Below are 15115 nucleotides of genomic sequence, written 5' to 3'. Positions count from 1 at the left end.
ACCTCATTAAACGGCCAGATCTGGGCAGCCCAACCCTATTCCTGGAAATGTTCCATCTTCTAGGTATCCACACCAACCCTAACAAAGCACACCCCACTCAACAGCTAGAGATCCTGTTGAGCTGCTAATCAGTAGAATCAGGTGTGTCAAACTAGGGTTGTAATGAAGACCTACAGGATGGTAGATCTCCAGGAACAGGGTTTGGGTAGCCTTGGAATTGACACTTGTGCACCTTGGGCGGTGCCCCCCCCCCCCCCCCCAGCCCCCGATGCGTATTTTGGCCACGTAGCATATAGGCAGAACTCTGCCACCGATCCTTTTTCCTTTATTCATTAAAAAATTGGGAATCTGGGGAAAGGCCTTTGGTGGCTTCCCACAGTAAAAAAAAAAAAATATATATATATAATCACAAAAATACTGCACCAAAGAATGAAAAAAAAGAGAACTCCAAAGCCCTGTTCAGGCGTGGCCACCCATCTGAGAAGGTTATTTGCTTTACTGGAGGAAGAGGATATTCGATTCTCGCAGCTGGCTTTGCTGTGATGAAGATAAGGTTCGCTATAATGGAAAACGCCTCTAGGACCGATCTCCAGCAGTTAGCCAGCTCTCTGTTTGGATTTGCTTGGTTATTACAGGCCGGGGATTTTTCGACGGAACCACCACCCCCCCCTCCCCCTCCCCCCCCCACCACTGCCAGGCCCTTCCAGTCGCACTGGCATCCCCCCGGAACCCATCCCGCAGGGCACAAACATTCCTAGCGTGGCGCCGGACCTGGCAGGGGCAGTGCCACCGCCGAATCACTAGCCCCTTCATTACAGAAACTCTCCACAAGGCCGAGAGAAAGCACGCTCACGCTCATCTCTCCTCTCCTGGCAAAGACTTAACACAAGCAGAAGAGAACACTGCAGTTCCAGCCATTGTTGTTTCTGTTCATATCTGAACCACCGCAGGTAATTAAGACTTTGCTATCCGGAAACATCGTGACAAAGGCACCCTATGAGATACAACAGGCCCTGAACTCCAGACTGCATTACAAAAGCTCCCATGCCCCAATTTAAAAGCATCAACAAAAAAAAAGAAAATTCTGTTTTTAAAGTTGACGTTGTACATATGGCAAGAATATTGAGAACTGCCCACGTAAGGAAGTTAAGAACATGTAAATAAATCATGCATACTTTACATACAGCAACAGGGCTAGACCTCAGTTTTACACGCAAAGTCGGTTAATCAGCTGACAGCCCAGTCTGCCAATGGGAAGATGTCAGGGGGGGGGCGGGTCCCTCACCGTCGGGCGCGGGGCGCGATTGGCTCTTGAGGCGGAGCGAGGGGCGGAAGCGGGTGCGGTCGTTGAAGCTCCAGCTCTTCTGCACCTTGGCGGGGCTGGTGCCCTCGGCGCTGATCTCGGCCCCCGGGGACCGCCGGTCGCTCACCGACGTCTGCCGGCTCTTTATGCTCTGACCGCGCGGGCTGGCCATGCGCACGCGCTCCTTAAAGCTCAGCTTCTGACTGCGGGGCGGGGGCGGGGCGGGGCGGGGCGGGGGGGGGGGGAGAGAGAGAGGGGGGGGGGAGAGGGAGGGGAGAGGGGGGGTGGGGAATGGGGAAGCAGGGAGGGAGAGGGGGGGGCACAGGGAGGAGAGGGGGGAAAGAGGGAGAGAGATAGGCAGAGAGGGAGGCAGAGAGAAAGAGAGAGAGGCAGAGAAGGAGAGAGAAAAAGAGAGACTATGAGAAAGTCACTATACACTCAACAGTTTTAGAGTGAATATGCTTAACATCCTCAAACACAACCCAAAGAAAGATCGAAATGTTAATAAACAGGACTGGTCTATAGATTGGACATCCTTACCTTGTTAATGTACTCACACTAAGCCAAGCAGCAAAGGTACTAGGTAGCACTGACATAGCTCACATAACTCTTCTGCTACTGCTATGTTATTCGGCAAATCGATGTCTTCTGTGTTTGCCTTTCAATACACATTTTAGACCTGCATAGTCGTCTAACGTACATGTTAGGGATGGACTGACAAGGTGGTGAGATGACCATCCGGGACCAGCATGCATTGCAGCAGGTGCGCAGGGGATGCTGTAAACGCAAGCTATATGCACAAGCAAAAGGCCCTCTGTGTATCCTTCAGTGTGATTCGGCGCTTCTACGTACCGGTGTCTCAAAAAAAAAAAGACAGAATGAGTAACAAGGCCCCGGAGGAGAGCTCTCTAGGCTACGCAGGAGCCGAGGACGAGTTTCGGAGTGACAAGTTAATATACGCGCGCGGGACGGAGCCGACACCGGCTAGACGAACCACACCACCGTAGTGCGCACGAGCGCCGAACTGCGGGAAATCCGTCACAGTGACGCGATGGCTTTAGCATGCAGGGATGCAGTGTGTTTGTGCGGGCGAGTTTGGAAGTGCTGAACGGCAGCTTCATGCGGTGGGGTCGGGTGGGGTGGGGTGGGGTGGGGGGTTGATGTGGAGCAGGCAGGCGAGAGCAGGGAGGACTACCACGTTACCTGTACGCAGAACCCTCCCCCCCATCCCCGCCTTTTATCCGTCCTTATTTTATTGCCATTTTATTTTTTAAAGGGCTTTGAATGCCACGTAAGAAAAACACTGCACAAGTTTAAGTAGGTCTATTATTATTATTATTATTATTATTCATGACTGAAATATTCGTAGAAAAGTTATTCTTATTATTTACACTGGCACGCACTAATCACAATACTGGCCATTTTCAACACACTGGTGGTTTTTCAAGTTTATAAACAGCACTTCGGGGCAGCCCCTATTTAAAGACAACAAACTGCACGGTCAGTCACGGCTACAGAACAGACCCGGTGTACTTAATTCCCCCTTAAAATAACACGAGAGAGAAAGGGGGGACACCCAGTTCTGCCGCATACTATTTCGACGATATTAAAATGCTATGTTTCATTTTCTCCAGTAAGTGTTCAGAAAGTACTAATAACCGAACAACGGTGCGCCCGCATCAGGTCTTGATATCAAAGTGACGTCAGTTTCCTCCGTGTAACCTTAAACCAGACAGGGTGGTGACAGTACCAGAGTTCCTCAGAGTCGTAAATCGGGGCCGTAAAGTCGTTACGCAGTCGCTAATATTCATCGATCGCATGATGTCGCTACAGCGTGCCGGGCGGATATTGGTGAAAACAAAAAAGTGTATTGAAGAAGCAACCTGTCTGTCGATGGCTCCGGTTAACCGAGACGTGCTTTTAGTAGTCATGCGCGGCAGAGACCTCATGCAGACGGACCAGGAGGGTAGGGCACGTCCGTGTGTTTTTGTTTGCCAGAACGTCAGGCAACAGGCAGCGTCCAAACAGGCTACTTGCACTAAGAACGTCTGTGCTGTCACCTATACGGTGGCTTCCTATATCAATAACGCACCGTTTGGCGGGTGCGACAGATAATAGCGTAGCATCATAACCACATACATTACATGTAAAACATTCAGGTTTAATGTGATCTTGTATTATTTTTAATAAAACTGGATTTAGCTTACATCCCATACAGAACAGAACATACAAAGGAATAAGGATGTTCAGAGAATAACAAGCAAGTTTACAAGTGCTTCTATAAGCAAACTGAGCAACAGGCTTCAGGCTTTACATTTCTGGCTTATACAGGTATCTAAGGGTTGTTAAGCTCACAAAGCAGCTGTTAGACTTACTATATTGCCTTATTTTAGATTGCTCTTGGAATCAATATTGAGCTTATGTTACAGAATCACAAGCCAGTAACTGCTAAAATTGCTAGCACTAATAAAAATATCATCATCACTGTAATCTAGTCATATTTTTGCCCAAAATCTCAGTGTCGAAGGGATACTTCAAAAAGACAAGTCCATGTGAAAATGCACAGCAGACACCATTTGCATGATTTTACCTAAATATGGTATGGCATGCCTGTCTAATGCTGCATTATATATATAAAAGTGTGTGCACTCACTACATGACAAAACATAGCATACACGGGCGTTGTGAGAACACAGACCGGACCAGATAGGGTAATAACTGCTGGAATAGTTTTCTATGCAGTAGAGTTCTTAGTGCAAGCAGTCCACCAAACTCACCACACTACAAATTTTTTCATCTTACAGTTAGTCACCCCCTGAACCAGGAGCAGCCGGATGCCAGGGCGGTGGGCGACGTGTACTTTAGTCCATGCACCAGCGATTAATTGGCATTCCCAAAGATCATGTGACTGAGAGTGGGATGCTGGGTACCTATGTTTCCGTGTGGTATACCTCCTGAAGAGCTTCTGTTTACTACTAAGAACCTGACTAGGAATGAGGGAAAATAGACGATCATGTGTTATTTCAATAAAGAAGTAGTGCCATTTCCTTAGTAAGCAGCAGTGGTATTTTAGAAATGGCAGGACAAGACAACTGAGGTTGAGAAAAGGAATCACTATCGTTCTGACACACCTGTTTGACGATTCAATAATTTAACTGCACATGTTCACCAGTGATATGTTTTCAACTTTCTGATGAGCAGTGCAGTCAAGCAAGATAAAAACGTAAATCTTTTTTGACAGACACTTCATTAAACATTGATGCTACTCTGACACGTACAGTACACACACACGTGTAGATACTGCATACTCTCTCGCTCTCTCTCACTCAAACACACATGTACACGCACGCACGTGCGCGCGCACACACACACATATGCACACACACTCAAAGAGATGCTATCCACACTTTCCATTAGGTGAGTGAGCGTTCCATTAATTCTGGGAAGAGGTGGTGAATAAACAGGTAGAAATTTCATGAGCAGTGCAGTGCTGAAATGAAGTGGTGAACTGGTGAAGTGGTGAACTGGTGTAGTGGAGAACTAGTGAAGTGGTGAATTGAGTCCTCGTATGACACACTTTGCTGAGCGTGCCTGGGCTGGTATGAAAACAAGCACTGGTGTTAGGGCTTTTCAAACTTTAAGTGGGTTGCACAAGATGACCACCAAAGGTTAGATGAAGGTTGTTGCTGCTGATTAATGTACTGCCCCCCCCATGCCTGCCTATGGTGGTGACGTGGCAGAGCAGGATTCAGATCCATTCCATTTCATCTTTTTTTTATTCATGAATTGAATTTAAACTCATTTTTTAAATTGAGTGCATTGAAATGAAAGTGACTCTAAGCCTTATAGTTTCGCAACTCGCTGTTTTCAGAATGCGTAAGTGAGGTAATTCAACTTTTTTTTTTGCTACGGTAAATGTAAGAGGGTGTATGTATAACCAGATATAATAAAAACATCAGTGATCTAATTAGCCCTGGATCCAGGCCAATGCTACAGGCACAGATAATGCACTGTACTCTGATCAACTGTAAGCATTCGCAGTGCTTCTCACGGCAGACGCCGCGTGCACTCCCCCGCCTCCGGAGACCTGCCGGCTGGAAAATAAAAACGGCGATCTAGCCAGGCTAAGAAAACAAAAAAACAAAAACAAAACAAAACAAAAAAACAGTTTGTCTCGTCCTGAGCATTCACGAGTATCCTGTGCCCCGTTCTCCGGGGGGGGGGGGGGGGGGGGGGGGGGGGGGGTTACCAGCGTCTCGTAACATTTTAAATATATTTTTCAAATAAATAAAAAAGTGAAGTCCCTCTTTCAGTTGTCTCCTCTTCTCTCCGACCCCCCCCCCCCCCCCCCAACACGTTTTTTGTTTTTGTTCTTTTTAAATGTCACCTGGGCCCACGCAACCGTAATTTCACAGCTAATTGAAATACACGGGGAAAAATGGGCATGATCAATGCTGTTATTTTTTTCTTCTTCTTTTTGAACTCAACGGACCCGAGAACTCAATTTCTCTTCAACAGACACTTCAGAAGGACCAATCGCAAGGCAGTGGAATATATATTTATATCGGAGGAATATATATTTATATCGCCTGCATGAAGTGCACAAGTGAACTTGCACAGCTGTTTAGCGAGCTCGGGCTCACCAGGCCTCGTGGCCAAAAACGCGCTCGGGATTACGCACGCAGACAGCCGGCATTTCAGACGCCTGCATCTCAAATGTCTATTTGCGGGGATCCGTGTCATACAGTATGCAACAGGGGTTGCTCGCCTCTTCTTCTTATGTATTAAATAACTCGACCTCCGTGTCGCCTGCCAAAGCAATTTACAGAAGCCTACGCCATCACCGTTTTGGACAGAGCCCATTGGCCCGTTTATTTTGGAGGTATTTGCTGTTTTTTGTGACATTTATAGCGCGGGGACAGCTGCAGTTGTGCGGAGCTGACTGACAGCCTCTTACTGGCTTGCAGGCCTGGGTCTGTAAGGGCTCTGGCAGTGCGCGCATATGCAGTAACTGAGGGCGTGGGGGGGGGGGGGGGGGGGGGGGGGCTTAATGAGCAATATAAATAAGCCCAAATGGAAAAAGCACATCATCCCCACAGCGCTCGTCCGGGCCGGTCTGACGGAGCAGGACAGTGACAAATGAGCAGGCCCCTCACTTTCGGGAGAGTGGAGCTCGAGGCAGACCGCTGTGAGGCTCCCTCTCTTTCTCTCTCTCCCTCTCTCTCTCTCTCTCTCTCTCGCTTTATCTCTTTCCTCCTCTCTACCCCTTTCTCTCTCTCTTCCCCCAACTCTGCCCCCTTTCTCTCTCTCTTCCACCAACTCTGCCCCCTCTCTCTCTCTCTCTTCCCCCAACTCTGCCCCCTCTCTCTCTCTCTTCCCCCAACTCTGCCCCCCCCCCCCTCTGTATTCTGTAACTCTTATCTTCTTTTCCTCCTCTCTCTTGCTCTCGCTCTCTCTGCTTTTTAAGGGCATGACTGGAGAGCTGAGGAAAAGCTGACCTAAGAAAACTCCAGAATGCTGGTCACTTTGTTTACAAAAAGCTGATAAACCCCTGATAACAAAAGCATCTGGATATTTGAGTGGTGTGAGCGTGTGTGTGTGTGTCTGTGTGTGTCTGTGTGTGCGCGCGCACGTGTGTGTGCTGCTTTGAGCTAATCCTCATTTTTCTCATATGATGCCACATAAATATCATTCTGAAAAAAAAAAAAAAAAACTGAATGCATTTTTGACACATGGTAGCTGAAAAAATGATATATTCACACATTCTTTATTACACACTTTCTGCATTCGCACTGAATTTGTAGAAGTCGGTTACACAAACCTTGTGGACGATTCTCCTTGGTCTTTCCTTCAGGAGACAGGTTACAGAAAGGGGACAAGGTTAAACAGATTAGTTCTTTGCATTAAGCGCAGAGTGACACACGAGCACACGCAACACGCACACAGATATTCTGGTAGGTACAGGTACTAAGCAACACATTCGTCCGTATCAGCCTCACGTAAACAGTGTACATTTTTAGGAGGACACCAAGGACACCACAGAAAGGAGTGCGTCAAAAGCAAACCGCAAGGCATTAGGAAAAAAGCGAAACTCAACAAAAATGAATCGAACTCCACAAAATAAAAACAAAACACACGGTTTGGTAGCAGATCGCAGGCACGCATGCAAGCACTGCACAGTACGCATGCAGGCCGTCTAGGAAAGCTCTAGCAAGGACAGGGAGCTACGGATAAGGAGGAGAGGGACCGGCATATCTTGTGTTGTTTTTTTTTTTTTAAATTTAGTGTCTGTGTTTGAACTCGCGTAAAGCAAGATGCTAAGGGTGACACGCACAGCTGAAGTGCTTTGACGCTGCTGTTGCCATGGAGACAACAAATTCAGCCACCGAAATGTGTGAGAACTAGAATGTTCTGTCGCCGGTGACAGGCTTTTCAGTTCTGTCCAACCCGTCGGGCGAGTGCTTCGCATTCTGAATTAAAAGCTGTGGTTCCAGGTCAATCTCGTGTGCGTGCGCGTGTGTGTGTGTGTGAACATGTGTGTGTGCGTGCGCGTGTGTGTGTGCGTGTGTGTGTGTGTGAACGTGTGTGCGCGTGTGTGCATTTACATGTGTGCATGCATGCCTGTGTGTGTGTGTGTGTGTGTGTGTATGCGTGCGTGTATGTGTGTGCGTGCGTGCGTGTGTGCGTGTGTGTGTGTGTGCATTTACATGTGTGCATGCATGCCTGTGTGTGTGTGTATGCGTGCGTGTGCGTGCATGTGTGTGTGTGCATTTACCTGTGTGCATGCGTGCCTGTGTGTGTGTGTGTGTGTGTGTGTGAACGTGTGCGTGCGTTCATGTTTCCACAGATGGCTCGCCAAATATTTCCAGGCTCCAATTAATCACCTGCAATAAAGCCGAGCTCTTTATCAGTCTACCTGCCCCGTCTCTGCTGCCAACCTGCTCTGGATCTGTGCCTGGCAGAAGAGCAGTTTGCTCAATAAATTCCGATTGGCTAATTGACAGTTTAAAAAAAGAAAAAAAAAAAAAAACTACTTTGAGTGCCGGGAGAGAGTGGGGAGAGTGACTGAACGCTCTGAGCGTGATGGAGAGAGTGGGGAGAGTGACTGAACACTTTGGGCATGATGGCGAGTGTGGGGAGAGTGACTGAACGCTCTGAGCGTGATGGAGAGAGTGGGGAGAGTGACTGAACGCTCTGAGCGTGATGGAGAGAGTGGGGAGAGTGACTGAACACTTTGGGCATGATGGCGAGTGTGGGGAGAGTGACTGAACGCTCTGAGCGTGATGGAGAGAGTGGGGAGAGTGACTGAACACTCTGGGCATGATGGCGAGAGTGGGGAGAGTGACTGAACACTCTGGGCATGATGGCGAGAGTGGGGAGAGTGACTGAACGCTCTGAGCATGATTGAATGTGGTTCGGCTCTCCTTGTTTTCGATAGAGAGAGATTTGGCTCCACAGCTTGTTTGTGCACGAATGCCTTTAAGCTCGGTGGCTAAAGACCCCAAGCAGCACGCGCAGGAGCCTGGATAATACCGGTCCATTCGATGGCTGTGAACCATTTGAAAAAAATTATAACAAAAATAAAATAATAATATAACGTATAATACGAATGTATGCATGAATATATTCAAAGAAACCCAAACAGAATTTGGAAATTGAGTGAAGTTAAGTATGTTGAGTTATAGAGGGAGAGGTTCAGGTACCGATTAACAGGAAACAGGAAGTGAACAGCTGAAGGAGCACAGACACCAAATACAACACCAGCTGCCAGAGTTGTACCTACTTTGCAGGGCTGCAGGTGTGCAGCGCCTTCAAATGAGGCTTCCAGGTAGCGATGGAACCGAGTTCTCATCAGCCGCATAACTACGCCAAACACACTGCATGCAGAATATACGAAAAACCAGGAAGAACGGGGGAAAAAGGAGGAAACAACAAAGAAAAAGGGGGGGGGGGGAAGGAACAAAAACGAGAATTAAAAAAAGAGAAAACAAGGCCAGAGGGAAGGGAGGGATAAAAGAAAAGAAGAAAAAAAAAATCGAAAAAGCAGATTAGTAAAAAAAAAAAAAAAGAAAAAAAAGGAAAAAAAAAAAGGAAAACAAAAACAGTACAAGTCACAGGTTTGTCTTCAGCTGGTTGCTGGGATACCTGCCTGAGGAGGGGAACAAGACTATCATAGTGGCTCCAGGTGGCGCTCAGATAGGGCCGGCTAGCGTCGGTGGAGTAAAAGCGCCACGCAGCCTGGGGCAGGGGCAGAGACACAGAGGGGTACACCCGGGACATGGTGAGGTCACCAGCACGACACGCACACGCATGTACACACGCACGCACACGACACACACACACACACATACTGTACATATACAAGCACACACGCACACATATATGGAAGCACAATGTGCACGCACACACACACACAATCACACACACACAAACACACACGCACAAACACACACGCACGCACACACACACACACGCACATAGACACACACACCTACACACACACACAAAGCCTGGAGATGCTTGTCTCAGTCTTGGGTACAGGACAGGACCGCCTCCCTTCCTTTGAAACCAAATGATGTTAATACAGATAGAGGAGCGGACAGCAGGACACGGGGGGGTGGAGGGGGGGGGGGGGGGGGTGAGGGGCGGGGGATGGACACAGGGGCGCTCCACCACGGGCCGGATGGCCTCCTGCAGGCCACACCTTTTAAGCGGGGAGAAATGAAGACGGGCGAGGAGAAAGGCACGGTGATGAGGTCCAATTAAACCCCCCCCCCCCCCCCCCCGCATCGCCCCCCCCCATCCCCCCCCCCCCGTCGACATGGGAACGAGGGGCTTTTAAATTTCATTACGCCCTGAAAGAAAGAAATGAGCTGCAGCAGCACAGCCGCCGCCACTTCCTGGTGGCCGACCGCCCCGGCCCGCCCCATACCCCGCCCCGCCCCGCCCCATCTCCCCGCCACGCCCAGGGACCCGGAGGCCCTTCACGTGCGTCTCTCTCCCCCCATCCCCAAAATAGGCCAGGCGCGACCGGAGTTCCCCCCACGCTTGTTTTGCGCCGGACGAAGTCGCCCGTGGCGTCTACGACAAAGCTCCGCCCCCTGAGGGGTAGTCTCGCTCCAGACTCCGCTCAAATATCTGCTCCGTTTCCTCTGGATGTGGCAAAAAACGACGCGGTCCGGCTGCTGTCGCGAGTCTGCAAAAAAAGCCTTTTCTCCCCTCAGCCTTTTGCTGATAAACGATGAAGGGAGATGAGAGAGGCTGCAGTGGAGGGGTGGGGCGTGGGCCCTGTGTTTTAGGGAGCAGACATCAGAGACCCCAGTTGGTCTGGGGCGGTGGTACCCAAACTTTCAGAGCCTCAGACCCACATTGAATGCCATACATTTTCTGTGGCCTACCTCTTGTTAAGATGGAGCCCAGCGCATGCTCAAATTACGAACGGCATGAGTTTTTATTTCCGTAAAAGCAGTGGCATTCACAGTGAAAGGTCTGGGATGCATATAGCGAGCGCAGTGTTCAATCTGAGTGATGTGAATTCAAATGGTAAATGGTAAGCGGACTGCATTTATATCGCGCTTTTATCCAAAGTGCTCTACGATTGATGCCTCTCATACACCCATTCACACACACACACACACACACACACACCACACACACACACACACACACACACACACACACACACACACACACACACACACACACACACACACACACACACACACACACACACACACACACACACCAACGGTGAAAGGCTGCCATGCAAGGTACCAATCAACTATTGAATTCTTATTGACGGAGAGTAAAATCAGGAAATGATTTTTTCATATCCATCTCAGGGCCTGTAAACGTGTCCTGGCTGTCTCTTTAACAGGCCAGCCCTCAGCCCACCCCCACAGCGTGGAGTGAGTGCTCTCTAATAAGCATCAGCCTGACATATCGCCATGGAAATAAAGCAAGGTTGCCAAGGTTTTAACCACAAGGGCGCACTCCAGTGATTCTGAGCTTGAGTGTACGTGTGTGTGTGTGTGTGTGTGTGTGTGTGTGTGTGAGGGTGTGAGTGTGTCTGTGTGCGTGTGTGTGTGTGTGTGTGTGTGTGTGTGTGTCTGTGTGAGGGTGTGAGTGTGTGTGTGTGTGTGTGTGTGTGAGGGTGTGTGTGTGTGTGTGTGTGTGTGTGTGAGGGTGTGAGCGTGTGTGTGTGTGTGTGCTTACAGTATGTGCGTGTGTGCTTGTGTGTGTGTGTGTGTGTGTGTCTGTCTGTGTGTGCTTACAGTATGTGTGTGCGTGTGTGCTTACAGTATGTACGTGTGTGCTTGTGTGTGTGTGTGTCTGTGTGAAGGTGTGAGTGTGTGCTTGTGTTTGTGTGTGCTTACAGTATGTGTGTGTGCTTACAGTATGTGCGTGTGTGCTTGTGTGTGTGTGTGTGCGCTTATGTGCGTGTATGTATGTGTGTGTGCGCTTATGTGTGTGTATGTGTGTGTGTGCATGTGAGCTTATGTGCATGTGTGTGTGTGTGTGTGCTTATGTGCGTGTGTGAGTGTGTGCGTGCGTGCGTGTGCGTCTATGTGCCTGTATGTGTGTGTGTGTGTGTGTGTGTGTGTGTGAGAGAGAGAGAGGGAGAGAAAAAGAGAGAAAAAGGAAAACATCCTGAAGGATTAACGCACAGTACATCCGAGTGCCAGTGATCTCATCGGCGAGCCCAGATTGTGTCAATCCCTTCGGCCGAAATGCTAACGGCGTGCCGAATCCCCGCGGTCACGGTTCAGGCTCGCCCCCGGGGCCGACCAATCAGGCCTCATACATATCAAACCCGTAATTAAAGCAGACAAGCCGGCTGTGATGGACAGTGGGGACCGCGGTGCAGTGCGAATCAGAGCGGTTTCTGAATCAGGGCGGTTTCTGAATCAGGGCGGTTTCTGAATCGGAGCGGTTTCTGAATCGGAGCGGTTTCTGCGGCCAGTCCTGCGCTGATAGGACGGGGGCTGGAAGGTCGGCGTGATCGCGTCTCGTTTCTTAAAACCCCCGAGCCTGGCAGAGACGGACAGCCCCTCCCCTCAGTCTCTGAACCCTGAGCCCATTAGAGACAGACAGCCTCCCCCCTCTCAGTCTCTGAACCCTGAGCAGCCCCTCCCCTCTCAGTCTCTAAACCCTGAGCAGCCCCCCCCTCTCAGTCCCTAAACCCCGAGCAGCCTCCCCCCTCTCAGTCCCTAAACCCCGAGCAGCCTCCCCCCTCTCAGTCCCTAAACCCTGAGCAGCCCCTCCCCTCTCAGTCTCTGAACCCTGAGCCCATTAGAGACAGACAGCCTCCCCCCTCTCAGTCCCTAAACCCCGAGCAGCCTCCCCCCTCTCTGAGCCCGTCGGGGAGCTTTTCTTGCCGCTGTGACCTTCGGCTCGGTCTGTGGGGGTTTGGGCTGGGGTACGCCGTGAAAAAGTCTTTGTAAAACGCTCTGTGGAAATATAACTTGATTGATTGACCGGTTGATTGATTGATTGACTGATCGAACTTCTCTACCGCAGCTCTGAACAAGCGCTTGAAATCAGAGACAGAACAGAAAGATGTTTACATCACCCGAAAACACAAAAACCTGCCAGAGATTTGAAGGAGAAAAAAAAAACAAAGTAATCAGTCAGTGGCCGTACGACATTGGACATGTGCAGTCTGCGCACTCTCTCTCCTGCGACAGGTGAGCTCGATTTTACCTGGATGAGACTGGCGGCCGGGTTTCTCCGCTTCTCAAAGTGCTTCTGCCTGTGCTGCTCCTGAACCTTCAGCGCGAAGCCAGATCCCAGAATTCCCTGTGGTGGGAGCAGAAGGAGAACACACACACGCACACGCGTGCGCGCGTTACCACGGCAGCACCGGGAGCATCGCGTGCCGCGCAAATCCGGCGCTCGGAGGCCCAGGAAGCCGAGCTGCTGCTTCCCCCCCCCCCCCCCCCCCCCCGCCCACAGAAGAACACTTCCGAGGTTTTACTCTGGAACTTTCTGCTGTTTACACAAGAAATGAGGGATTACGGTAACAAAAGCGAAAGTTCATCCAGCGGATCAGTTTCCAACACACGCGGCAAAAGAAAAGAAAAGAAAAAAGAAAATGCTAATGCTAACAGATTTTTTGAAGGAGCGCTGATTGTGTGGGCGGGGGGGTATCGTCCTGGCCTTGCGAAGCTCGCTCAGCATTTTTTGCAGAATTGAAGAACTGCAATTCTTAAAATAAACCGTAAAGTAAAACAAAATGGCTTAGCGATCCTCGGACAGCGCAAGCGAAGCGGAAAGGGCAATTAGCCCCAGGCTAAGGGTACGAGGAGAGCCCGGACAGCAGTGTTTTATGACTCTTGCTGAGGCTGAATTGTCAGTGTCCCATTAGGGGTGCATGCATTATTGGAACGGGGTGTGGAAGTCACCTCTTGCACTATTTGGGCCTATGAGCCCATTTCACTGGCTAAACTGCCCCCCCCCCCCCACCCTCAATAACTATCTCAAAGCTATATTTATAATGTATATCTTTCATACTGTAAAATGTAAAAAGGCTCTTTTACAGTATAAAAGACCTTACTGTAGTCACCCTCATGGAAAAAAATGCATGATCGTGCAAAGCACATTCCCGTTATTTGACTGATTCAGATTCAGCCTCAGTCAGTGCAATGCACACAGTTTACATTTTTATAGACAAACCATTTATGGATCGGCTATGCAAGTTTTATGTACAGTGAAGTGATGGAGACAAGGTGCAAAAGGGAGCGTTCTCTTCTTTGGATTTGAACCTGCAACCTCTCAGCTAGAAGCTTTGTCCCCTGCCTGTTCGATGACAGCTTGGAGCTGCCACAATAAAGATTATCATTAATATTTGTAAAAAAAAAAAAATACATTTTTTTTTTTTAAAGTACAAAAAAAAAATGCATCACATGCCAACTGGGCATGAGGCATTGGGCACGAGACAGTGAGCATGAGACAGCGGGCATGAGATAGCGGGCACTCACCGCGGGGAGGGCGAAGAAGGAGATGCCCAGTAGCGCGAATCCCGCCGAGAGGAGGCGTCCCGTCCAGGTCTGGGGAGTCTTGTCCCCGTAGCCGATGGTGGTGAGGGTGATCTGAGGACACAGAGGAACGGGGGGGGGGAGGAGAAAGGCCAGGTTTCAAAGCCGAAAAACAGGCACAGCACCAAGGCTCATTCCACTCTTAGCAGCGCTGCTCCAAAAGACGGCTTTTCTCTTGACAGTTGGGAGATATAAATCAGGGGAACGGAGAGAGCAGAGGAGGAGACGGAGAATGAGAAGAAGACAGAGGAAAGGAGGAAGGAGACCACACACTGTATTCTCGAACTCTGGATAATTGGGACTTTATTAAGTGGAAAACTGGAGGCCGCCTGCAGTTAGCTTCTTGAACTCACGGTTACTGGGTCCACCTACCTCTCCGGGAGAAGGGGGGAGGGGGGGGGGGATCATTAACGAGCACAGTCAGAGATCATTAAGCAGGGACACGGTGGTCCTGATGACACCTGATGCTTAGAAGAAAAAAAAAACACACAGAACATACTCCATCAATCGTTATTAACGGCCAAGGAGAAGAATTCTGTTGGTGATTGGTGGATACAATCTCGCTGCTTCCTCGGTCATTCTCACTGTGATCTTAGAGGTACGGGCAAAAAAGTATCCACCAATCATCTTCGACGATGTTCCACTGGCCGTCGCCATTGACTTCTGTGATTGGTGGAGCTTGTTTCTGGTTTATCTGCAAGCAAAATGCCATCGCAGCCGTCAAGTCCCTTGTTTTATTACCCCCCCGACCCCAATGACCTTGCTCCCACCGTCC

At 49.5% G+C, this 15115-nt stretch overlaps 1 protein-coding gene across 1 annotated transcript in view; it reads right to left on the bottom strand.

Annotated features, from left to right (window-relative positions):
- kcnq5b (potassium voltage-gated channel, KQT-like subfamily, member 5b) overlaps positions 1-15115 on the bottom strand; it is a 54263-nt gene that overhangs the window by 10847 nt on the left and 28301 nt on the right. The window contains exons 5-9 of the mRNA XM_035406943.1: positions 14284-14394; positions 13007-13102; positions 9453-9541; positions 7125-7151; positions 1286-1506 (exon numbers count right to left, since the gene is read on the bottom strand). Coding sequence (XP_035262834.1) covers positions 1286-1506; positions 7125-7151; positions 9453-9541; positions 13007-13102; positions 14284-14394 — 544 coding nt within the window. The remainder of the gene's footprint in view (positions 1-1285; positions 1507-7124; positions 7152-9452; positions 9542-13006; positions 13103-14283; positions 14395-15115) is intronic.

This window comes from Anguilla anguilla, chromosome 2 (assembly GCF_013347855.1).
Source record: "Anguilla anguilla isolate fAngAng1 chromosome 2, fAngAng1.pri, whole genome shotgun sequence".
Classification (NCBI taxonomy): domain Eukaryota; kingdom Metazoa; phylum Chordata; class Actinopteri; order Anguilliformes; family Anguillidae; genus Anguilla; species Anguilla anguilla.
The sequence above is the reverse complement of the archived record's forward strand: the minus strand, read 5'-3'. Positions and strand labels throughout refer to the sequence as shown.